The sequence below is a fragment of the Hemiscyllium ocellatum genome, chromosome 46 (assembly GCF_020745735.1).
Source record: "Hemiscyllium ocellatum isolate sHemOce1 chromosome 46, sHemOce1.pat.X.cur, whole genome shotgun sequence".
In the NCBI taxonomy this organism is placed as follows: Eukaryota; Metazoa; Chordata; class Chondrichthyes; order Orectolobiformes; family Hemiscylliidae; genus Hemiscyllium; species Hemiscyllium ocellatum.
This window is the reverse complement of record NC_083446.1, coordinates 256,325-283,167: the sequence shown is the minus strand read 5'-3', so window position 1 is coordinate 283,167 and position 26,843 is coordinate 256,325. Positions and strand designations below refer to the sequence as shown.

At 50.6% G+C, this 26,843-nt stretch overlaps 3 protein-coding genes across 5 annotated transcripts in view; 2 read left to right on the top strand and 1 right to left on the bottom strand.

Moving 5' to 3' along the window:
• Positions 1–4,055, top strand: part of cskmt (citrate synthase lysine methyltransferase) — a 4,440-nt gene extending 385 nt beyond the window's left edge. Inside the window, exons 2-4 of the mRNA XM_060855489.1 lie at positions 9–21; positions 2,510–2,941; positions 3,438–4,055. Of these exons, the coding sequence (XP_060711472.1) occupies positions 9–21; positions 2,510–2,941; positions 3,438–3,658 (666 nt within the window). The 3' untranslated portion in view covers positions 3,659–4,055. The remainder of the gene's footprint in view (positions 1–8; positions 22–2,509; positions 2,942–3,437) is intronic.
• A 512-nt stretch (positions 4,056–4,567) lies between these two features.
• LOC132836339 (protein LBH-like) overlaps positions 4,568–26,843 on the bottom strand; it is a 28,834-nt gene continuing 6,558 nt past the window's right edge. The window contains exons 2-5 of one of the 3 annotated variants that reach the window (XM_060855785.1): positions 15,806–15,880; positions 12,483–12,589; positions 6,352–6,556; positions 4,568–5,852 (exon numbers count right to left, since the gene is read on the bottom strand). In XM_060855785.1, coding sequence (XP_060711768.1) covers positions 5,740–5,852; positions 6,352–6,556; positions 12,483–12,566 — 402 coding nt within the window. In that variant the 5' untranslated portion in view covers positions 12,567–12,589; positions 15,806–15,880 and the 3' untranslated portion in view covers positions 4,568–5,739. The remainder of the gene's footprint in view (positions 5,853–6,351; positions 6,557–12,482; positions 12,590–15,805; positions 15,881–26,843) is intronic. The other 2 variants (XM_060855784.1, XM_060855783.1) reach the window with 2 other exon arrangements.
• The window catches only part of LOC132836340 (ubiquinol-cytochrome-c reductase complex assembly factor 3), a 109,094-nt gene continuing 90,021 nt past the window's right edge, over positions 7,771–26,843 (top strand). Inside the window, exon 1 of the mRNA XM_060855787.1 lies at positions 7,771–7,873. Coding sequence (XP_060711770.1) covers positions 7,826–7,873 — 48 coding nt within the window. The 5' untranslated portion in view covers positions 7,771–7,825. The remainder of the gene's footprint in view (positions 7,874–26,843) is intronic.

Sequence of the window (26,843 nt, the reverse complement as noted above, 5' to 3'; positions counted from 1 at the left end):
GGCCGGAGCCTGGAAACACCGGTAACAGCCTTGGCAGAGAATCACCCGAGGTCGGGGATTGTCGGGTGGACTAGGCCCCAAACTGTAACGGGGGGAGGAGGGGGGTATTTAAGGTGTTCACTGGGGGAGGGGGTATTTAAGGTGTTCACTGGGGGAGGGGGGTATTTAAGGTGTTCACTGGGGGAGGGGGGTATTTAAGGTGTTCACTGGGGGGGGGGGTATTTAAGGTGTTCACTGGGGGAGGGGGTATTTAAGGTGTTCACTGGGGGAGGGGGGTATTTAAGGTGTTCACTGGGGTAAGGGGGTATTTAAGGTTGTCATTGTGCCGTTTGGGGTATTTAAGGTGCTCTCTTGGAGAGAGGGCAAGGCGTATTTAAGGGCGCTTGCTGTGGGTGGGGGAGAGGGTCTAAGATGGTCACTGTGCACAGAGAGGGGTGTTTGAAGTACTCACTGAGTTGAGGGGGTTTTACGGTGCTCACTGTGGGGTTGAGGGGTATTTAAGGTGCTCACTGGGGGAGGTGTAGAGGGGTATTTAAGGTGCCCACTGGGGGAGGTGTAAAGGGGTATTTAAGGTACTCACTGTGGGGTTGAGGGTTATTTAAGGTGCCCACTGGGGGAGGTGTAGAGGGGTATTTAAGGTGCACACTGGGGTGACGTGTAGAGGGGTATTTAAGGTGCCCACTGGGGGAGGTGTAGAGGGGTATTTAAGGTGCACACTGGGGTGACGTGTAGAGGGGTATTTAAGGTACTCACTGGGGGAGGTGTAGAGGGGTATTTAAGGTGCACACTGGGGGAGGTGTAGAAGGGTATTTAAGGTACTCACTGTGGGGTTGAGGGTTATTTAAGGTGCCCACTGGGGGAGGTGTAGAGGGGTATTTAAGGTACTCACTGTGGGGTTGAGGGTTATTTAAGGTGCACACTGGGGTGACGTGTAGAGGGGTATTTAAGGTGCACACTGGGGTGACGTGTAGAGGGGTATTTAAGGTACTCACTGGGGGGAGGTGTAGAGGGGTATTTAAGGTGCACACTGGGGGGGTGCTGTAGAGGGGTAGTTAAGGTGCTAACTGTGTGACTGACTGATTTGGTAGGGTGGCTGTATGCAAGGGTTGTTTGAGGATTTTCTGAAGTGAGCAGATATGAAGTTACCAAATGTGTGGGACATGGTTAGTTTTTTGATTTGAGACCTTTCTGCTGGGTTATCCCTCCTGTTCTAGGTTAGGTTCCAGAATACTGCTCTAGCAGTGACCGTGTGGACTTTGATCAATAGGGCTTCATTTCAACATGTCATAGTGTACAGAAACAAATCCTTCAGTCCAACCAGTCCATTTTGACCATAACCCTGACTGCGCTTGAACTGTTTCCCTGCAAACCTTTCCTATAGGGTGGCACTGTGGTTAGCACTGCTGCCTCACAGCACCCGAGACCTGGGTTCAATTCCCACCTCAGGCACCTGTCTATGAGGAGTTTGCACATTTGCCTTGTGTCTGCGTGGGTTTCTTCCCACTGTCCAAAAATATGCAGGTTAGGTGAATTGGCCATGCTAAATTGCCGGTAGTGTTCGGCGAAGGAGTAAATGTAGGAGAATGGGTTTGGGTGGGTTGTTCTTTGGAGGGTGGGTGTGGACTTGTTGAGCCGAAGGGCCTGTTTCCACACTGTAGGTAATCCAGTAATCTATTCATGTACTTATCCAAATGTCTTTTAAATGTTATAACATTGCCCGCATCCACCACTTCCTCTGGTAGTTAATTCCTCACACAAAACACTATGAAATAAAATGGTCCCTCATGTCTTTTTTAATAGTTTTCCTCTCACCTTAAAATATCTCCCCCCCCCCCCCCCCCGAGTCTTGAAATCCTCCACCCTAGAGAAAAGACACCTGCCATTCTCCTTATCTGTGATTCTCATAATTTAATAAACCTTTATAAGGTCACCTCTCAACCTCACATGCTCCAGTGGCGAAAGTCCAGCTTATCCAGCCTCTCCTTATAACTCGAACCCTGACACAGTCACTTGGAGTGTTGAGACCTGGTGGTTCGATGCTGCAGGTATCAGACGAGGATCCTGATGTAAGGATTCCTGATGTAAGGATTGTTTGGTTGGAGAGTCTGTGTTGCGACTGTTATTGCACTCAAAGTGGATACTGGTAAATCTCTCCAGGTTATTAACATCCTTCCTATAACAGGGCAACCAGAACCGGACACAGTACTCCAGAAGAGGCCTCACCAACATCCTGTACAAACCCAACATGACATCCCATCTCCTATACTCAATGGACTGAGCAATGAACGCAAGTGAGCTAAATGCCTACTTCACCACCCAGTCTGTATGTGGGTGACACAGATCTTGGAAAATTGAGAGGATGGGAGGAAAGTGATTGTCCCAAAGAGTATTGGACAAGAGGATTTCAGTATTCTTTCCAAGTGTCAGTGTAGGTCTGATGGGTTGAATGGCCTCTTTAAGGTGTAAGGGTTGTGTGTGTCTGGAAATTTAGTCAGTATTGTTTTTGCAGATTACTTGTTCACTGACCTACAGAAACAAACGACCTGGGACACAATCTACCAGAGGAGCCAAGGTCAGCCATTCCAGTACTTTGACTGGTTCCTGGGATACTCCTCACTGAGGGGGCTGATCCTGCAGCTACTGCAGGACATGGAGAGCGAGGCTCCACTCAAGCTGCTAGATCTTGGCTGTGGCACCTCGGAGCTGGGCCCCCGCCTGTACTGTGAGTGTCCATTCCCACTCCATGTCTACTGTGTGGATTTCTCTCCCATTGCACTCGCCATAATGCGTGCACAGGTTTCACTGCTGCCTCTGCCTGTGAGCCCAGCTTCCCAACTGCATTTTGTACAGATGGACATCAGGAATTTCTCAGGCTTCCAGCAGCAGAGCTTCGATCTCATTCTCGACAAGGGAACGCTGGACGCGCTGCTCCGAGCAGATGGTGAGTTGACTTACAGAGCATGGGAAAGCTGGCTAACAGTGAGATTGCTTACATGACTCTGTCCCTTCACAACCACCACCTACGGTGGGCATCAGTACTTCCTGATTCTGCTGTCAGGGCTTGTTGTTCTTCCTTGACCATACTGGGGGTGCTGTCTAGTACTCTGTGACCCTTTCAGGGATTGGGTTAGCCTGTCTAGTATTCTCTGACCCTGCCGGGAGGGAGGGAAGAGTATCTGTCTAGTACACTCTGACCCTGCTGGGAGGAATGGGTGAGCACCTGTCCAGTACTCTCTGCTCCTGCTGGGAGGTAGGGGAAAGCATCTGTCTAGTACTCACTGACCCTGCTGGGACAGAGGGGAAGTGCCTGTCTAATACTCTCTGCCCCTGCTGGGAGGGAGGGAGGAGGAAGCGTCTGTTTAATACTCTGATGCTGCTGGGACGGAGGGGAAGCACGTGTCTAATACTCTCTGACTGCAGGATGTTTTTTTGTACAGATGGTGGTGAGGCAGCTCGCTGTGCCCTGACACAGTCACTTGGAATGTTGAGACCTGGTGGTTTGATGCTGCAGGTATCAGATGAGGATCCTGATGTAAGGATTGTTTGGTTGGAGAGTCTCTGTCTTGCGACTGTTACTGCACTCGAAGTGGATACTGAGAAAAGTGCTGGTTACTTTGCTTACATTATCAAACCAACCTCGATGAGTACGTGGCGTTGACTCCCTCTGACCTAACAAGGTCTCTGTTCTTTGTAATGAAACTGTCCTGCTCCAACTCCACGTCTTATGACCAGGACAGATCTCTGAAGCTGGGATTGGAGGTAACCAGCCTGTTGTTCTTCTATGCTGTGACAGCCCCTTCCCTGCCAGGTGTCTGTATAGTGTGGACAAACAGTGATGCCTTCTACAGTCAAATAACCGGTGAATGGGCATGGATTGGGCTGGGCTGTCACTCTGATACCCTCCCATCACATCTCATCTCTAATGTCTTCACTGCACCCCACACCCCAAGCCTGTGGTGACAGAACAGGAGGGGAGAGAACATGCAGAAAAAGAAGAGAAACACCTCTTGAAACAGCCTCAATTTGCTTTAAATAAAATTGGTGATTTATGACGAGCTTGTCTGATGCAGTAACACTTTTGAGAATTTTCTTCAGGTGATGACAGAGAATCACACAATATTCAGTCAGCTCCTTGAAAAGAGAATGGTGGAGAATATGCTCTGGGCAGCTGATAACCAAAGCTCAGTGAGCTTCAGTCAGCTTGTATGGACTGGGGCTAGACCAATAACCCAGACAGTCAGGCTAATACTGTAGACACACTGGATAGATGGTACCACAGCAGCTGCTGCAACATGAGTTCCATTCATAAAGTATGAAATGAGAAGCTAGACTTAGTCATGGTACTAATCATTAAATTATCATCAATTGTTGTTTCGGATGCTAATGTCCTTTAAAGGGAAATCTGCTGTCCTTACATGGTCTGTCCTGCATGTATCTCCAGGCCCATAGCAACGTGACTGCTCTTTGGCCGTTTAGGGCTTGGTAATAAATAAATGCTGGGCCAGACGGAGTCAGCAGTGCGGGGATGTAGATGGTACAGTGGGGAGAGGGGAATGCTCAGCCAGAATTCTGAGTAAAAACCAACAAAAAACTTTATTAAATCATTAACTTTACAGCAAAACTGTGACATGACAATGTTGACGAGGGGATGGGAGGGTGGAAGACGAGAAAGCAAGGGTGAGGATAATGAAATCACTGGTGAAACTATATACAAACGCTGGGTGCAGCTGGAGCAGCAGAGATATCAAAATATTTTCATTCTCTTTTCGACATAATGACCCCTTTTCAGGATCCTTCCTCACATAACAGAGACAAATGGAATGCCAACGGGTGAATACTTCTGAGGTTTGGGAGACATGATGCTGATGTAAAATTCTACAGATGTTGGAAATCTGAAATAAAAATCAGAAATGCTGGTGGTGCTCAGCAGGTCTGGCTGTGTCTGCTGGTGAGCACAGAAGAAGGGTAGAAACTGGGAGCAGAGGGCAAGGGAATGAGGGCATGTGGAGATATCTTCTTTCTCCCTGGAAACCCATTGATGTTACAATGAGGAGGAGTGACTGCTGAAATCTGCCCTGGTAACTGTCGCATCTGAGAGTTGGTAGCTATAAGGAGGACTCTGTGGGAAATTGGGGGTGGTATGTGGTGTGTGGAGCTAGCAGCTCCCCAATCGCTAGGCTTGTTTTCTAGGCTGAGTCTGAACGCAGTTGTGGTGGAAACTGTTTAACCACAGTGCTCTAACTCAGTGTCGATCACAGTGCACAGGCTGCACAGCAAAAAAATAACTAATAAAAACAAAAGTAAGATTCTTCCGGTTAAAATGTTGTAACTAATCCTGACACACTGGAAGATGATAATCAAGGATCAAGTTTTACAGAGAATCAAAATCAAACTTAAAAACAACATACAAAATTGAAGCTTCATCTCATCCTTTGTGAAGGACATCAGGCTGCGAGGATTGCTCTCAGCAACTGGAGGAGCTATCTTCAACTGGAAAACCCTCATCAGAGGCCTGCTCCGCGGGAGAAGATGGGGGAGGGTGGCCTGTCAATTACAGGCAGGCTGGGGGTGGGCTGGGGGGGTTTGGGTGCCCGTTACAGATGAACAGGCTGGGGGTGGGTGCCCGTTACAGATGAACAGGCTGGGGTGGGCTGGGGGGGTGGGTGCCCGTTACAGATGAACAGGCTTGTGCTGTATAAAAACTCCTCAAAGCTCGACCAAGTAGACCACCAATTGAGTTCATTTTGCAAACGTCTGACCAGATTGGATGAGTGTAGAGCTGGACAATTGGGTGTCAGAGCTGAGACTCTGTCCTGGCTCCACATTCTTCTGGGTCTTCATCTCCTGTGACACTGCACAAAAACAGGGCATTAGGTCAGTTATATACAACAATACCCCTCCCCCATTGCACACCAAACACCCCTTCATCACACCCACAAGTACCCTCTACATTGCTCCCAATAATCCCCACATTCCTCACTCAATATTTCCACATTTAATTCCTGCCTCCAATAAGCCACTCACCATTCTGTCTTGGAAATATATCCCTGTTCCTTCAGTGTCTCAGGGTCAACTTCCTGGAACTCCCTCCCTCTGGGCATTGTGGGTCAACCTACAGCACATGGACTGCAGCAATTCAAGAAGGCAGCTCACCCCCACCTTCTCAAGGGGCAACTAGAGGTGGGCAATGAATGTTTGTCAAGCCAGCAATGCCCATATCCCTGGATAGCTTAAAACCTATTTCTCCCCATCCCAAACCACCAATACTCTCTTCAATAACCTCCCATTCCCCATACTTCGTCTCACTCTGTCGCTCAATCACTCCATTCCTCCCTCCCTCTGCCAACTTACCTGGCTCTGTATCAATCTGGGCCAGCTCCCCAGTCTGAGGGACCAGACCATCTCCCTCCTGCTCTGCCAGGAGAAACTCCTCTGGGGGCCAGCGCAGCTCACCGCTCTCTACCTCACTCACATCAGTCGGCTCCACCACAATGGATGGCAGGCGGTCCTTGAGTTTGCACTGACCTTCGTAAGAATCACAGGGATCAGGGAAGATCTAGGGAGAGAGTGGGATTTGGAGAGACAAAACAGGAAGAGGGAGAAAGGGACATAGAGAGTCAGGGTGGGAGAGAGAGAAACATGAAAAGACAGTGTAGGGGAGAGAGAGAAAGACAGGGACATGGAGAGTCAGGGTGGGAGAGAGAGAAACATGAAAAGACAGTGTAGGGGAGAGAGAGAAAGACAGGGACATGGAGAGTCAGGGTGGGAGAGACATGGAAGGATAATGTGGGGGAGAGAGAAAGGGACATAGTCAGGGTGGGAGAGAAAGACATGGAAACAGAGTGTGAGGAAGAGAGAAAGGGACATAAAGAGATATGGGAGGCAGAGAGATGGATAGAGAAAGTGAGGGAGGGACAGTATAGGAGAAGAAAAGAGATGTGAAGACAGAGTGAGAGGAAATGAAAGAGATAATTGGAGATAAGGGAGAGGAGACCATGAGGGGTAAATGGGAGAAAGAGAGGAGAGAGCAACTTAGAATTATTGAGAATTACTTGCCAGTTATAAGTTTATTAATGCTTAGTCTTTTTATTAAAATGCTGAATCTTGATTTAGTGGATCTGGACTGGCTTGCAGCCCAAAGACCCAGTTAAATTTACCTCCAGAATAGGAAGGAGCCCAGGTGCTAGCGTAGATCAATGAACATAGAACAATACAGTGCAGAACAAGCCCTTCGGTCCTCAATGTTGCGCCGACCTGTGAACTCATCTAAGCTTATTCCACCTACACTATTCCATCATCATCCATGTGCTTATCCAAGGAAAATGTATATTGCTACTTGGTCCACAGCCTGAGAAAATGTGAGTCACAGGAGGGGCATTGTCTGTATAACCATTCACCAAGTTCAAAACTGACAGCTCTGACAACCCCATGTCATCTATGGCAAGACCCAAAAGACTGATACCCTAAACCCAGGGTCATCTGACAGCTCATTTGTACTGACCCTTCTCGGGTAGTTCCTGCTCCCATGAGCCCCTCCCTCAGGAGCCCTATCATTGTGTCTTCCTTCAGGAGGAACTCAGCAGGAGATACTTGGAGTGTAATGAGGGAGAGAGGAGGCCCCTCTGAGATGTAAGATGCTTGCGGTAAACATGTTAATGTATTAGTGGTTAGTGAGGTCACACAGCGATATTGAAAGGGCAGATAATTGAAGAGAACTTACAGGAACATTTGAAGCTGGAATGAGGCCAAGGAGTTGCACAAGTTTGAGCTGGAATGTATCTCTCTCACAGCAGGCTACTGGAGCAACCACAAAGAATGTGAGAGAATGGAAAAAACTACTAATGTGAGAAGGACAGTAAGCAGCAGTCTCCAGGTAAAGCTTCTCTCTTATCAGTCCAAACTCAGTACTCTCTTACAAATTGTACCTAAATATCGGGTTGTCACTTTGAGGAGCAGATCATGAGGTTTTGGTCAGTAGAGCACTGAACACTGATATGGGGGAGTCTCAGTTAAAACAAACCGCTTCTCTTTATTGTCCTGTTGTTGCAGATATAGTTACCATAGTAACTCAGGGCTAGTCTTCCACTCTCAGTTCAGCTTTTTGAAAAGCCCAGTGGAGTTGTTGAAATATTTTGCTTTGATCTAAATGGAGCTGGTTTGTATTCAGCCCTACTCCTCCTTCGACCGCAATGTTTATATAAAATGTGAAAAAGGCCCACAGTCTCTCCTGGGGGAGGGGAAGCAGGGACAGGACCCATAGACTCTCCATGGGGGGGGGTGTTGTGGAGGACCCATAGACTCTCCATGGGGGTGGGAGGATAGGGTCAGGACTGTCCATGGGGGGAAGAGGGGTGAAGGACCCATAGACTCTCCTTGGAGTGAGGAGGGGTGGACAGGACCCATAGACTTTCCATGGGGGAGGGTTGGAGCTGGTACTGGACCCCCCCTCCCCTGGGGAGTGGGACAGAGACCCACAGTCTTCTCTCCATCTCCCCTTCCCCTCAGGGGATAAAGAAGGACCCACAATCTCAGCCCTTTCCCTCCACCAAGAGAGTGGGACAGGAATTTGACACCCCACCCCCCACCCACAGGATTGGCAGAAGTGAATCCAGGAGTGATTGAGGATTACATCAGCAGTAGTCGAAGATTACATCAGCAGTGATCGAGGAGTACATCAGGAGTGATCGAGGATTACATCAGCAGTGATCGAGGATTACATCAGCAGCGATCGTGGATTACTTCAGCAGTGATTGAGGATTACATCAGCAGTGATTGAGGATTGCATCAGGTGTGATTGAGGAGTACATCAAGAGTAAATCCAGGAGTGATCGGGGAGTACATCAGGAGTCAATCCAGGAGTGATCGGGGAGTACATCAGGTGTGAATCCAGGAATGATCGGGGACTATATCAGGTGTGAATCCAGGAGTGATTGAGGAGTACATCAGGAGTAAATCCAGGAGTGATCGAGGAGTACATAAGGAGTAAATCCAGGAGTGATCAAGGAGTACATAAGGAGTAAATCCAGGAGTGATCGAGGAGTACATAAGGAGTAAATCCAGGAGTGATCGGGGAGTACATCAGGAGTAAATCCAGGAGTGATCGGGGAGTACATCAGGAGTCAATCCAGGAGTGATCGGGGAGTACATCAGGAGTCAATCCAGGAGTGATCGGGGAGTACATCAGGTGTGAATCCAGGAATGATCGGGGACAATATCAGGTGTGAATCCAGGAGTGATCGAGGAGTACATCAGGTGTGAATCCAGGAGTCATCGAAGAGTACATCAGGAGTAAATCCAGGAGTGATCGAGGAGTACATAAGGAGTAAATCCAGGAGTGATCGAGGAGTACATCAGGAGTAAATTCAGGAGTGATCGGGGAGTACATCAGGAGTAAATCCAGGAGTGATTGAGTGAGAAAAGTTTGGATCGGAGACCACAAAGGCCACAAAGAGAGGAAAGTTAAACTGGGAAACAAGTTTAAGGGAAAAAGGTAGAAATATAATGGCAGACATTAAAGAAGATATTTCAGATTACTCAGAAAAGATATATGCAGAGAAAGGAGGATTCTAGTGATAGAACAAGCTGAGTGAGGAGGCCAGTGAAACTAGCTACCTGACAAAGGAGCAGCGTACCGAAAGCTAGTGCTTCCAAATAAACTTGTTGGACTATAACCTGGTTGTGTGGTTTTTCTCTAAGTGAGGAGGGTAAGATTGGGTGGAGTTGAAAGCAGGGGCATATGATTCTACAAAATTGAACGACAGGTCAGAAGATCGGAGAGTGTAAACGGAAACCAAAAAAAAGACCAAAAGCTTAATAAGGAAGGAACAATTCCAGGTAAAGATTGTTCGCCAGAAACATAAACAAGTAATACAGGCATTTACCAATGTTCAAAAAGGAAAAACGTAACTACTGTCAGGCTAGACCTCTCGAGGCAGTGTCCGGAGACAAATCATTTAAAGTAAGGAAATGGCAGATAAATTTGACAGATAACTTGCATGTGTTTTCAGTGTAACGGATACAAATAACATCCCAGAAATAATTGTGAATCATAGGCTGAAAGAGAGTGAGGAACTTGAAAAGTCACCACCAGGGAGAGAGAAAACATTATTACAACTGAAATCTGACAAATCCCCATATCCTCACGGACTTCATTCTCTGGTGTGAGAAATGGTAGTTGAAGCATTAGTTTTAATTTTTCCAAAATTCCCTGGATTCTGGAGACAGAAAGCAAACAACTACAAGCCAGTGAGTTTAATAGGTCATAGTAGGGCACTTAAAAAAAAAAGACATTTCATTCAGCCAGCAACATACCAGCCTGGAAACAGTCCAGCGTGGGAACAGCCAACCCTCACTTACCTATAAATTGGACTAGCACTTCCTCCCCCTCACTCTCCCTCACCATTCTCTCCCAGTCCCCTCAGTCTCCCCACCATCCCTCCTCACTCTCTTCCCATCCAACCCCCACTCTCTCCCCACCTCACTCTCACTCTATGCCCAACCCATCATACTCTCTCCCCACCCTCTCTCACACTCTTACCCCCCATTTCACTCTCTCCCCACCCCATCCCATCTCACTCTCTCCCCACTCCCTTACATCTCTCCCCACCCTCTCTCACAGTCACTCCCCACCCTCACCCTTACATTTATCCCCACCCCCCACTCTTTCCCCACCCTCTCTCACAATCTCTCCCCACCCTCTCAGATGAAAGGCCTTTTGGTAGGGGAGCAGACAGGCATTTCTGTGGCCCTAGTCATAGTATGTTTCCTCTCTGATGCCAGAATCAAGAATGTCATGGAGTTTGACCATTCTGACAGCAACGGTGTCAGTAACGGAGGGAGTTGGTCCTGAAATTCAAATTTAAGGAGCTAGGCAGGAGGTCAAAAAGCAGGACCTGTCACCTCAGGATTGCTCCTGGTATGATGTGTTGTTAACTCTAGAAATAGGAAGGTTGAGAGAATGAAAACGTGCCCAGAAAACTGGTACAGAAGGGAGAGTTTTAGATTTCAGGGTGGGTCAAACCTGCACAAGATGGTCAGGTTACAACTTAACAAGGCCAAGATTTATATTGTGATGTCGCCTATGTGATTTATATGTGTTTTAATATCATTTGTGTCACGTGTAGAGTTTTGGATTTTGAAATAGTGACATGTGGCCTTTCTGTGCAACTGAAGTTAATAACTACCTTGTGAGTATTTCTGTAGCCATTGTTTACCTTATGACTTAGTAAAGTAAACCATTATGCTTTAAGGTCTGTTAGAAATTTATAAACATCGGCCTTTTAAGCTTAGAGGAAACATCTATTGTTCAAGGCAGAAAATGTTGTCTTCCAGTTTTACTTTGAGTTGGAGATTTCTTTGCTTAGAGTTTGCAAAGTTTTAAGGCTGTTCAGAGGGGACCTGAGCAGGGTCAGAAGCAGAAATATTTTTTTCAGAAAAATTATTTTCAGAGCTTTCAAGGAAGTAGAAATGTTTAATTTGTGCAGAAAAGGAATTTGCAATGATTAGAAGCTGAGGAAGCCTAAACTTTCAGTGTTGTATGTTTATATGAGATGACACCACAGTTCACAAGGATAGAAACTGGGAAATATCAGTTAAAATGAACACTCAAGATTTTAGAACCAAAATGGAACTTCTATAGACTTGCTATGAAGTAATGGTGTTGAACAATAGGTTGAAATTCTGTTCTGCTGTTTGTTTTGAGATTTTTCTTAGTGTGCTAAATCCAGATAGCTGATTTTTAAATGTATTTTCCATTTCAAAGCTGTGTGCTATAAGGATCTGTTTTGTTGTTACCTTGTGTAACTGTGTTTCAGTGACCAGCACCACATAACTAAAATTTCCAAAAAGATCTGTCAGACTAGATTTCACTCTGGGATCTGACTTGTCCAGTTGTACCATCAGCTGGGATCATAACAGTAGATCTAGAGACTCCTGATTAACAAGGGAATGAATCAAACATGAATGGGAATGATGAGCAATCAGATCAGCCATTATCCTATAGCATGGCAGAGCAGATTTGAAGGAGGCTGAATTCAGATGAATCTTTGTCAGGTATGTCACAGCTGCGGAATCAGTGTGAATGAGAAAGTACCTCGGTCACTAACAGATTTAATGGCAGCGGAAAACTAGAGAATTGGGCACAGGAGCAGACAACTCAGTAAATCACATTGACTTGGCAGACAACCATTTCCCAAACAATCCAGTTGATTCTGTGCCAAGAATTCTCTGATTTCTCAGGAACTCAAAAGCACAGATTCAACAAGTTATTTATACATTTATATAAAAATAAATTGCTTCAAGATTGACAGAGAAAAAGCTCTTGGAGTTCACTGTCTCCCCATCTCCCACCTCTCCCTATCATTACACACATAGACTCCCTGTCTCCACCTGCCTCTTACATAACTTCCCATCTCCTACCCTGTCCCCATCCCCTCCCCAGTCAGTGCCCCTGTAGTTCTCATCCCCGTTCCGGATATCTGTACCTGGAAGGGTAGCCTGTTGTCATCATGTTTGAGCCCCATTTCTTCAGCAGAGGCTTTACAGCTGTTGACCATCACATCAGTCATGGTGACACTTTGCTCACAGGGTCCTAAGGACAACAAATTCAGGAAAGAATATTCCATCAATGTGCTGTGCCACTTACCCACTCACTGAACTCTCTGCACTGGCTCCTGGCCTCGACCCACCTCCCCACTCATCAAGAACGCTCTGAGCTCTGCTTCTCCGCTCCAGACCTGCTCAAACCTTTCACTGCACCCTAATACCCACTCCACCTCCCATCCACCCCAGCAACTCTCCCACTGAAAGGGGGTGAGGGGTCTCTCTGGGTAAAGCAGAGTGAGGGGTCTGTCCAGGTGGAGCAGAGTGAGGGAATGAGGAAGCCATTTGGTATGCTTGCCTTTATTGGTCAGTGCATTGATTATGGGAGGTCATGTACAAGACATTGGTTGGGGCACTTTTGGAATATTACATGCAATTCTGGTCTCCCTCCTATCGGAAGGATGTTATGAAACTTGAAAAGGTTCAGAAAAGAATTACAAGGATGTTGCCAGGGCTGGAGGATTTGCAGTATGGAGAGAGGCTGAACAGGCTGAGGCTGTTTTCCCTGAAACATCGGAGGCGGAGGGGTGACCTAATAGAGGTTTATAAAATCATGAAGGGCATGGGTAGGATAAATAGACAAAGTCTTTTCCCAGGAGTGGGGGAGTGCAGAACTAGAGGGCATAGGTTAGGGTGAGAGGAGAAAGCTATAAAAGAGACCAAAGGAGCAATTTTTCATGCAGAGGGTGGTGTGTGTATAGAATGAGCTGCCAGAGGAAGTGGTGGAAGCTTCAATTACAGCATTTAAAAGTCATCCGGAAGGGTATATGAACATGAACAAGATGGGTTTAGAGGGATATAGATAGTGCTGGAAAATGGGATAGATTAGGTTAGGATATCTGGTCGGCATGGACAGGTGGACCGAAGGGTCTGTTTCCATACTGAATATCTCTATGACTCTATGACTGAGACTCTGATTTACGAATTGCTGGAATGCGGCCTGGCGTCACAGGAACACGGACGTTCAGTTACTTGATAAGATACCAGCCCATGTTGGTATTGTCAAACAGATCACATTGTTTTTTGAGAGATTTGGTGCATCAGATAAAGCAGAAAGAGACCTCTCTCCTTCCCACTCTCCCCTCATTTACATATTAATGGCAGAGTGGGATGCATTAATGTGTCACTGTTGGTGTGGTCTGACTGCCCCTTTCCACCTTCTGCAAAGACTGTTCCCTCCGTGACTACCTGGTCAGGTCCACGCCCCCCTACAACCCACCCTCCCATCCTGGCACCTTCCCCTGCCACCGCAGGAACTGCAAAACTTGCGCCCACACATCCTCCCTCACCTCCATCAAAAGCCCTAAAGGAGCCTTCCAAATCCATCAAAGTTTTACCTGCACATCCACTAATATCATTTATTGTATCCGTTGCTCTCGATGCGGTATCCTCTACATTGGGGAGACTGGGCGCCTCCTAGCAGAGCGCTTTAGGGAACATCTCCGGGACACCCGCACCAATCAACCACACCGCCCTGTGGCCCAACATTTCAACTCCCCCTCCCACTCTGCCGAGGACATGGAGGCCCTGGGCCTCCTTCACCGCCGCTCCCTCACCACCAGACACCTGGAGGAAGAATGCCTCATCTTCCGCCTCGGAAGACTTCAACCCCAGGGCATCAATGTGGGCTTCAACAGTTTCCTCATTTCCCCTTCCCCCACCTCACCCTAGTTCCAAACTTCCAGCTCAGCACTGTCCCCATGACTTGCCCTGACTTGTCCTACCTGCCTATCTCCTTTTCCACCTATTCACTCCACCCTCTCCTCCCTGACCTATCACCTTCATCCCCTCCCCCACTCACCTATTGTACTCTATGCTACTTTTTCCCCACCCCCACCCTCCTCTAGCTTATCTCTCCACCCTTCAGGCTCACTGCCTTTATTCCTGATGAAGGGATTTCGCTGCTCATTGGATGCTGCCTGAACTGCTGTGCTCTTCCAGCACCACTGATCCAGATGCTTAAGGTTCTGACTCACTTCAACATGGGAGCATCTCCATGAATGAATCTACTTCATTCATTGACAGTAAGTCAACTACGAGAGACCTGAGACTGCATAGCTCGCAACCCAAATAACCAAGTTATTATGAACCAGTGAGTCCATGGTGTATCTCTCTGGGACCTCATCGCCTCTTCTCAAAAACAGGCCCCTGGCCACCTGCTCGCCCTTGGCTCAAAGGTGCACCTCTTCAACTATGGAAGGCATCTGCGATGAACAGACACCTTATTTCAAAGGGATAGGCCCAGCCAAAACGAAACCCAATCCTCTCCTGATGTCAGCTAGTTCTCCTTATAAAATAATGATCTGGGTTTCTGGGATTTTTTTAAACCTTCAAAAATAAGGACAATAGCCCATTGTAACAATAACTTGCACTTATATAGTAACCTGGAAGTGGTAAAATGATCCAAAGGGCATCACAGGAGTATAATCAGATCTACTTCAACATTAAATCACATAAGAAAATATCAGGGATAACTGACTAAACCTTCAGTCAAATGGGTAGATTTCAAGACACATCATTCAAGAGGGATTCGCGATGGAATTCCAGAGGTCAGGTCTCCAGGCAGGCAAAGGCAAGACCACCAACAGTGGAGCAATGGGAATTACGAGAAGCTCAAAAGTTCAGAATTAGAGGCTTCCCTCCATCACAAGCTCAGAAGTGAGGATGCTCACTGATGATTGCACAGTGTTCAATACAATTTGCAACCCCTCAGATACTGAAGCAGTCCATGTCCAAATGAAGCAAAAATTGGACAATTTCCAGGTCTAGGCTGACAAGTGGCAAGTAACGTTTACATCACACAAGTGACAGACTATGATCATCTCTAACAAGACAGAATCTAACCTCAAGGTAATTACCACCACTGAATTCCTCCACCATCAACACTCTTGGGGTTACCATTGACTAGAAACTAAACTAGACTCACCATGTGAACCCAGTGGCTACAAGAGCAGGTCAGAGGCTGGGAATCCTGCAGCAAGTAACTCCCTCCTGACTCCCCCCAAAGCCTGTCCCACCATCTACAAGGCCCAAGGCAGGAGGGTGAGGGAATATTCCCCACTTGCCCCTGGATGGGGGCAGCTCCAACAACACAAGAAGCTCGACACCATCCAGGGACAAAGCAGCCCTCGCTGGATTGGCCCCACACTCACAAACACCCACTCCCTCCCTCCCCCCACTGACACTCAGTAGCAGCAGTGCGTACCGTTTACAAGATGCACTGCAGAAATTCACCAAAGATCCTCAGGCAGCACCTTCCAAACCCATGAAACACTTCCATCTAGAAGGAGAAGGACAGGAAATAAATGGAGACACCATCCCCTATAATATAGAACATAGAACATCACAAAATACAGCACAGAACAGCCCTTTGGCCCACGGTGTTGTGCTGAGCATTAATCCTAATGTAAAATAAAATAACTAAACCTACACACCCTTCAATTCACTGCTGTCCATGTGCATGTCCAGCAGTCTCTTAAACATCCCTAATGACTCTGCTTCCACCACCACCGCTTGCAACGCATTCCATGCATTCACAACTCTCTGTGTAAAGAAAAGACAGGTTCCCCTCCAAGCCACACACCATCCTGACTTGAAATGTTGACCATTTCTTCAGTGTCACCAGGCCAAAAATCCAGGAACTCTCTCCCTTACAGTATTGTGGGTGTCCCCTGCAGCATATGGACTGCAGCGATTCAACAAGGCAGCTCACCCACATCTTCTCAAGGGGAACTCAAGGTGGGCAATAAATGCTGGCCAGCCAACAGCTCCCACATCCCATGAATTCATTTCTTTTTAACAAAAGGAAGGTTTTGTGTGGCTTCATTTTATTCATTTGTGGGACTTTGGCGTCGCTGGCTGGACAGCATTGATAGCCCAGCCCTATTTGCCTTTGAGAAGATGCAGTCCACATACTGTGGGTTCACCAACAATGCTGGTAGAGAGGGATTTCCAGGACTTCGATCCAACGACTGTGAAGGAACTGCAGTATATTTCCAAGTCAGGTTTGGAGTAGAACTTGCAGAGGATAGTGTTCCCAAGTACCTGCTGCCCTTGTCCTTCTTGATGGAAGTGGTCATGAGTTTGGAAGGTGTTGTCTGAGGATCTTTGGTGAATGACTGCAGTGCATTTTGTAGATAGTTCTAATTGCTGCGACTGAACATCGGTGGTGGAGGGATTGAATGTTTGTAGATGTAGTGTCAATCAACAGGGTTGCTTTGTCCTGGATGGTGTCAAGCTTCTTGAGTGTTGTTGGAGCTGTACCCATCCAGGGCAAGTGGGGAGGATTCCATCACACTCCTGACTTGTGCCTTGTAGATGGTGGATAGACTTTAGGGGTGTCAGGAGGTGAGTTACTTACCGCAGTATCCCTCAACTCTGACCTGCTCTTGCAGCCACTATGTTCATGTGGTGAGTCCAGTTGTGTTTCTGGTCAATGGTAGCTCCAAGGATGTTGACAGTGGGGGATTCAGTGATGGTAATACCATTGAATGTCAAGGGGCAGCGATTAGAGTGTCTCTTATTGGTGATGGTCATTGTCTGGCATTTGTGTGGGCGACATGGTGGCACAGTGGTTAGCACTGCTGCCTCACAGCGCCTGAGACCCGGGTTCAATTCCCGACTCAGGCGACTGACTGTGTGGAGTTTGCACGTTCTCCCCGTGTCTGCGTGGGTTTCCTCTGGGTGCTCCGGTTTCCTCCCACAGTCCAAAGATGTGCGGGTCAGGTGAATTGGCCATGCTAAATTGCCCGTAGTGTTAGGTAAGGGGCAAATGTAGGGGTATGGGTGGGTTGCGCTTCGGCAGGTCAGTGTGGACTTGTTGGGCCGAAGGGCCTGTTTCCACACTGTAAGTAATCTAATCTAATCTAATCGAATGTTATTTGCCAGTTGTCAGCCCAAGCCTGAATATTGTTTAGGTCTTGCTGCACTTGAGCATGGACTGCTTCAGTATCTGAGGAGTCGCTGAACACTGTACAATCCTCAGGGAACATCCCCTACTTCAGACTTTCTGACAGAGGGAAGGTCATTGATGAAGCAGCTGAAGATTGTTGGGCCTAGGACACTATCCTGAGGGACTCCTGCAGTGATGCCCTGGAGCCGAGATGACTGACCCTCCACAACTACAACCATCTTCCTTAGTGTCAGGTATGACTCTAATCAGTGAATTATTCAATAATTTTCTCTCAATCTTTCAGACAGTATTGATGATTCTACATGATTTCTAAACATGAAGCTTTCGAGATAAGGAGAAGCCAACACCCTTGACTTAGCTATGCTGTGTGCAAACTATTGGCTCTGTTTGCAACTTACATTTTGAAAAGAACTCTGAAGGAACCTGCCAATATTCTGGGGTAGTGAAAGTATTTTTTTTGTTACGTAACCTCTCCTCACACCTTCAGGTTACAGTCTCTTACCCACCCCTCCGACCATGTGGGGTACAGTCCTGTACCCCACCTCCCCCCCGCCAACACTCCCACAGTTCCAGTCACACACACACACACCCCTCTCCCCAACCCTCCCACAGTTACACACACAAACACACAACACACACACAAACCCCTCCACCCAACCCTCCCACAGTTACAGTCTCTCTCTCACACACACACACACAAACCCCTCCACCCAACCCTCCCACAGTTACAGTGTCTCTCTCACACACACACACACAAACCCCTCCACCCAACCCTCCCACAGTTACAGTGTCTCTCTCACACACACACACACAAACCCCTCCACCCAACCCTCCCACAGTTACAGTCTCTCTCTCTCTCTCACACACACACACACACAAACCCCTCCACCCAACCCTTCCACAGTTACAGTCTCTCTCTCACACACACACACACACACACACACACACAAACCCCTCCACCCAACCCTCCCACAGTTACAGTCTCTCTCTCTCTCACACACACACACACACACACACAAACCCCTCCACCCAACCCTCCCACAGTTACAGTCTCTCTCTCACACACACACACACAAACCCCTCCACCCAACCCTTCCACAGTTACAGTCTCTCTCTCACACACACACACACACACACACACACACACACAAACCCCTCCACCCAACCCTCCCACAGTTACAGTCTCTCTCACACACACACAAACCCCTCCACCCAACCCTCCCACAGTTACAGTCTCTCTCACACACACACACACACACACACACACAAACCCCTCCACCCAACCCTCCCACAGTTACAGTCTCTCTCACACACACACACACACAAACCCCTCCACCCAGCCCTCCCACAGTTACAGTCTCTCTCACACACACACACACACACACACACACAAACCCCTCCACCCAACCCTCCCACAGTTACAGTCTCTCTCTCACACACACACACACACACACAAACCCCTCCACCCAACCCTCCCACAGTTACAGTCTCTCTCACACACACACACACAAACCCCTCCACCCAACCCTCCCACAGTTACAGTCTCTCTCACACACACACACACAAACCCCTCCACCCAACCCTCCCACAGTTACAGTCTCTCTCTCACACACACACACACACACAAACCCCTCCACCCAACCCTCCCACAGTTACACACACACACACACACAAACCCCTCCACCCAACCCTCCCACAGTTACAGTCTCTCTCACACACACACACACAAACCCCTCCACCCAACCCTCCCACAGTTACACTCACACACACACACACACAAACCCCTCCACCCAACCCTCCCACAGTTACACACACACACCTCCACCCAACCCTCCAACAGTTACAGTCTCACTCACACACACACACACAGAAACCCCTCCACCCAACCCTCCCACAGTTACAGTCTCTCTCACACACACACACACACAAACCCCTCCACACAACCCTCCCACAGTTAGTCTCTCTCACACACACACACACACAAACCCCTCCACCCAACCCTCCCACAGTTACACACACACACACACACACACACAAACCCCTCCACCCAACCCTCCCACAGTTACACACACACACCTCCACCCAACCCTCCCACAGTTACAGTCTCTCTCACACACACACACACAGAAACCCCTCCACCCAACCCTCCCACAGTTACAGTCTCTCTCTCTCACACACACACACAACCCTCCCACAGTTAGTCTCTCTCACACACACAAACCCCTCCACCCAACCCTCCCACAGTTACAGTCTCTCTCACACACACACACACAAACCCCTCCACCCAACCCTCCCACAGTTACAAACACACACACACACACACAAACCCCTCCACCCAACCCTCCCACAGTTACAGTCTCTCTCTCACACACACACACACAAACCCCTCCACCCAACCCTCCCACAGTTACACACACACACACACACACACACACCTCCACCCAACCCTCCCACAGTTACACACACACACACACACCTCCACCCAACCCTCCCACAGTTACACACACACACACACCTCCCCCCAACCCTCCCACAGTTACAGTCTCTCTCTCACACACACACACACACAAACCCCTCCCCCCAACCCTCCCACAGTTACACACACACACACACAAACCCCCCCCCCAACCCTCCCACAGTTACACACACACACACACACACACCACCCTCCAACCCTCCCACAGTTACACACACACACACACACACACCACCCTCCAACCCTCCCACAGTTACACACACACACACACACACACACACACCACCCTCCAACCCTCCCACAGTTACACACACACACACACACACACACACCACCCTCCAACCCTCCCACAGTTACACACACACACACACACACACCTCCCCCCAACCCTCCCACAGTTACACACACACACCTCCCCCCAACCCTCCCACAGTTACACACACACACACACACCTCCCCCCAACCCTCCCAGTTACACACACACACACACCTCCCCCCAACCCTCCCAGTTACACACACACACACACCTCCCCCCAACCCTCCCAGTTACACACACACACACCTCCCCCCAACCCTCCCACAGTTACACACACACACACACACACCTCCCCCCAACCCTCCCAGTTACACACACACACACACCTCCCCCCAACCCTCCCACAGTTACACACACACACACACACACCTCCCCCCAACTCTCCCACAGTTACACACACACACCTCCCCCCAACCCTCCCACAGTTACACACACACACCTCCCCCCAACCCTCCCACAGTTACACACACACACACACCTCCCCCCAACCCTCCCAGTTACACACACACACACACACCTCCCCCCAACCCTCCCACAGTTACACACACACACACACACCTCCCCCCAACCCTCCCACAGTTACACACACACACACACACCTCCCCCCAACCCTCCCACAGTTACACACACACACACACACCTCCCCCCAACCCTCCCACAGTTACACTCACACACACACACCTCCACCCAACCCTCCCACAGTTACACTCACACACACACCTCCCCCCAACCCTCCCACAGTTACACTCACACACACACACCTCCACCCAACCCTCCCACAGTTACACTCACACACACCTCCCCCCAACCCTCCCACAGTTACACACACACACACACCTCCCCCCAACCCTCCCAGTTACACACACACACACACCTCCCCCCAACCCTCCCACAGTTACACACACACACCTCCCCCCAACCCTCCCAGTTACACACACACACACACCTCCCCCCAACCCTCCCACAGTTACACACACACACACACCTCCCCCCAACTCTCCCACAGTTACACACACACACCTCCCCCCAACCCTCCCACAGTTACACACACACACCTCCCCTCAACCCTCCCAGTTACACACACACACCTCCCCCCAACCCTCCCACAGTTACACACACACACACACACCTCCCCCCAACCCTCCCACAGTTACACACACACACACACACCTCCCCCCAACCCTCCCACAGTTACACACACACACACCTCCCCCCAACCCTCCCACAGTTACACTCACACACACACCTCCCCCCAACCCTCCCACAGTTACACACACACACACACCTCCCCCCAACCCTCCCAGTTACACACACACACACCTCCCCCCAACCCTCCCACAGTTACACACACACACCTCCCCCCAACCCTCCCAGTTACACACACACACACACCTCCCCCCAACCCTCCCACAGTTACACACACACACACCTCCCCCCAACTCTCCCACAGTTACACACACACACCTCCCCCCAACCCTCCCACAGTTACACACACACACCTCCCCTCAACCCTCCCAGTTACACACACACACCTCCCCCCAACCCTCCCACAGTTACACACACACACCTCCCCCCAACCCTCCCACAGTTACACACACACACACACACCTCCCCCCAACCCTCCCACAGTTACACACACACACCTCCCCCCAACCCTCCCACAGTTACACACACACACACACCTCCCCCCAACCCTCCCACAGTTACACACACACACACACCTCCCCCCAACCCTCCCACAGTTACACACACACACACACACCTCCCCCCAACCCTCCCACAGTTACACACACACACACACACACAAACCCCCAACCCTCCCACAGTTACACACTCACACCTCCCCCCAACCCTCCCAGTTACACTCACACACACACCTCCCCCCAACCCTCCCACAGTTACACACACACACCTCCCCCCAACCCTCCCACAGTTACACACACACACACACCTCCCCCCAACCCTCCCACAGTTACACACACACACACACCTCCCCCCAACCCTCCCACAGTTACACACACACACACACACCTCCCCCTAACCCTCCCACAGTTACACACACACACCTCCCCCCAACCCTCCCACAGTTACACACACACACCTCCCCCCAACCCTCCCACAGTTACACTCACACACACACACAAACCCCCAACCCTCCCACAGTTACACACACACACCTCCCCCCAACCCTCCCACAGTTACACTCACACACACACACAAACCCCCAACCCTCCCACAGTTACACACACACACCTCCCCCCAACCCTCCCACAGTTACACTCACACACAAACCCCCAACCCTCCCACAGTTACACACACACACCTCCCCCCAACCCTCCCACAGTTACACTCACACACACACACACAAACCCCCAACCCTCCCACAGTTACACACACACACCTCCCCCCAACCCTCCCACAGTTACACTCACACACACACACAAACCCCCAACCCTCCCACAGTTACACACACACCTCCCCCCAACCCTCCCACAGTTACACACACACACCTCCCCCCAACCCTCCCACAGTTACACACACACACCTCCCCCCAACCCTCCCACAGTTACACACACACACCTCCCCCCAACCCTCCCACAGTTACACACACACACCTCCCCCCAACCCTCCCACAGTTACACACACACACCTCCCCCCAACCCTCCCACAGTTACACACACACACCTCCCCCCAACCCTCCCACAGTTACACACACACACCTCCCCCCAACCCTCCCACAGTTACACACACACACCTCCCCCCAACCCTCCCACAGTTACACACACACACCTCCCCCCAACCCTCCCACAGTTACACACACACACACACCTCCCCCCAACCCTCCCACAGTTACACACACACACACACCTCCCCCCAACCCTCCCACAGTTACACACACACACACCTCCCCCCAACCCTCCCACAGTTACACACACACACACCTCCCCCCCACCCTCCCACAGTTACACACACACACGCACCTCCCACAGTTACACACACACACACACACACCAACCCCGCTGAGGCCTCGATCTTTGCTGAGAGAGGAGGAGGTTTGTAAACCAACGTTGCAATATTGTTCAACAACAGGAAACAACTTTTCAGCTGCTTGTGGTTTTAAAAATAATGAGAAAGGCTCAGGCACATTGTCTGTCTGCTAACGGCCTGGCCAGATGATCAGGGTGCACCACACTGTCAGAGGGTCAGTGCTGAGGGAGCACCACACTGTCAGAGGGTCTGTGCTGAGGGAGTGCTGCACTGTCGGAGGGTCAGTGCTGAGGGAGTGCCGCACTGTCAGAGGGTCTGTGCTGAGGGAGTGCTGCACTGTCGGAGGGTCAGTGCTGAGGGAGTGCCGCACTGTCAGAGGGTCTGTGCTGAGGGAGTGCTGCACTGTCAGAGGGTCTGTGCTGAGGGAGTGCTGCACTGTCGGAGGGTCAGTGCTGAGGGAGTGCCGCACTGTCAGAGGGTCAGTGCTGAGGGAGTGCCGCAGTGTCGGAGGGTCAGTGCTGAGGGAGTGCCGCACTGTCGGAGGGTCAGTGCTGAGGGAGTGCCGCAGTGTCGGAGGGTCAGTGCTGAGGGAGTGCCGCACTGTCGGAGGGTCAGTGCTGAAGCAATGCCGCACTGTCGGAGGGTCAGTGCTGAGGGTGTGCCACAATGTCAGAGGGTCAATGCTGAGGGTGTGCCACACTGTCGGAGGGTCGGCGCTGAGGGAGTGCCGCACTGTCGGAAGGTCAGGGCTGAGGGAGTGCTGCACTGTCGGAAGGTCAGGGCTGAGGGAGTGCTGCACTGTCGGAAGGTCAGTGCTGAGGGTGAGCCGCACTGTTGGAGGGTCAGTGCTGAAGCAATGCCGCATTGTCGGAGGGTCAGTGCTGAGGGAGTGCCACACTGTCGGAGGGTCGGCACTGAGGGAGTGCCGCACTGTCGGAAGATCAGGGCTGAGGGAGTGCTGCACTGTTGGAAGGTCAGTGCTGAGGGTGAGCTGCACTGTTGGAGGGTCAGTGCAGAGGGAGTGCTGCACTATCGGAGGGTCAGTGCTGAGGGAGTGCCGCATTGTCGGAGGGTCAGCGCTGAAGCAATTAGATTAGATTAGATTAGATTACTTATAGTGTGGAAGCAGGCCCTTCGGCCCAACAAGTCCACACCGACCCGCCGAAGCGCAACCCACCCATACCCCTACATTTGCCCCTTACCTAACACTACGGGCAATTTAGCATGGCCAATTCACCTGACCCGCACATCTTTGGACTGTGGGAGGAAACTGGAGCACCCAGAGGAAACCCACGCAGACACGGGGAGAACGTGCAAACTCCACACAGTCAGTCGCCTGAGTCGGGAATTGAACCCGGGTCTCAGGCGCTGTGAGACAGCAGTGCTAACCACTGTGCCACCGTGCCGCACTGTCGGAGGGTCAGCGCTGAGGGAGTGCCGCACTGTCGGAGGGTCAGTGCTGAGGGAGTGCCACACTGTCGGAGGGTCAGTGCTGAGGGAGTGCCGCACTGTCGGAGGGTCAGTGCTGAGGGAGTGCCGTATTGTCAGAGGGTCAGTGCTGAGGGAGTGCCGCACTGTCGGAGGGTCAGTGCTGAGGGAGCACCACACTGTCGGAGGGTCAGTGCTGAGGGAGTGCCGTATTGTCAGAGGGTCAGTGCTGAGGGAGTGCCGCACTGTCGGAGGGTCAGTGCTGAGGGAGCACCACACTGTCGGAGGGTCAGTGCTGAGGGAGCACCACACTGTCAGAGGGTCAGTGCTGAGGGAGTGGGCACTGTCGGAGGGTCACTGCTGAGGGCGAGCCGCACTGTCAGAGGGTCAGTGCTGAGGGAGTGCCGCACTGTCAGAGGGTCAGTGCTGAGGGAGCGCTGCACTGTCAGAGGGTCAGTGCTGAGGGAGTGGGCACTGTCGGAGGGTCACTGCTGAGGGCGAGCCGCACTGTCAGAGGGTCAGTGCTGAGGGAGTGCCGCACTGTCAGAGGGTCAGTGCTGAGGGAGCGCTGCACTGTCAGAGGGTCAGTGCTGAGGGAGCGCTGCACTGTCAGAGGGTCAGTGCTGAGGGAGCACTGCACTGTCAGAGGGTCAGTGCTGAGGGAGTGCCGCACTGTCGGAGGGTCAGTGCTGAGGGAGTGCCGCACTGTCGGAGGGTCAGTGTTGAGGGAGTGCCGCACTGTCGGAGGGTCAGTGCTGAGGGAGTGCCGTATTGTCAGAGGGTCAGTGCTGAGGGAGTGCTGCACTGTCGGAGGGTCAGTGCTGAGGGAGCACCACACTGTCGGAGGGTCAGTGCTGAGGGAGCACCACACTGTCAGAGGGTCAGTGCTGAGGGAGTGGACACTGTCGGAGGGTCACTGCTGAGGGCGAGCCGCACTGTCAGAGGGTCAGTGCTGAGGGAGTGCCGCACTGTCAGAGGGTCAGTGCTGAGGGAGCGCTGCACTGTCAGAGGGTCAGTGCTGAGGGCGTGCCGCACTGTCAGAGGGTCAGTGCTGAGGGAGCACTGCACTGTCAGAGGGTCAGTGCTGAGGGTGTGCCACACTGTCAGAGGGTCGGCGCTGAGGGAGTGCTGCACTGTCGGAAGGTCAGGGCTGAGGGAGTGCTGCACTGTCGGAAGGTCAGTGCTGAGGGTGAGCCGCACTGTTGGAGGGTCAGTGCCGAGGGAGTGCTGCACTATCGGAGGGTCAGTGCTGTGGGAGTGCTGCACTGTCGGAGGGTCAGTGTTGAGGGAGTGCCGCATTGTCGGAGGGTCAGTGCTGAGGGAGTGCCGCACTGTCGGAGGGTCAGTGCTGAGGGAGTGGGCACTGTCGGAGGGTCAGTGCTGAGGGCGTGGCGCACTGTCGGAGGGTCAGTGCTGAGGGAGCGCCGCACTGTCGGAGGGTCAGTGCTGAGGGAGTGCCGCACTGTCAGAGGGTTGGCGCTGAGGGAGAGTGCCGCACTGTCGGTGGGTCAGTGCTGAGGGAGTGGGCACTGTCGGAGGGTCAGTGCTGAGGGACCACCACACTGTGTAGGGTAAGTACTGAGGGAGTGGGCACTGTCAGACTGGTGAATGTTTGTACTTTAAGTGCTGAGGGAATGCTGCATTATCAGAGAATTAATTTTATCCTGGAACCTGTCTCACAAACTGCATTGATAGAAACCAAGTTAATTGTATGGCCATTTGAAAAAGCAGGTGGGGTAACTATTCAGAGAGGTTTCTCAAATGCACAGCACTGACATACTGTGGTGAAAGAGACAAAAAATGCTGCAGATGGCTTCCTTGTTATAAGATTCTCAGAGTCATTGTGCTGTTTTGTGAGCTTGCTCTGCAGTCATTACTTGTGGTTTTTGTCATTACAATAATAATCACATATAAAAATGGCGAGAACTTTGGGAAAATCTCTAGGGTGTAAAAGATCCTATATAAAAGGCAAGTCCTTTTCTAAAATATCAGGGTTGTAGGAACTTGTAAAGTCCAGAGCATCACTTGCAGCATGTTATGTGGGAAAGTTAAATTGAATGTGAAAAGAATGTTTGACTTCAAATGTCCCTGAGCTATGAGGCAAAGAGAGACTAAGGTCTGAG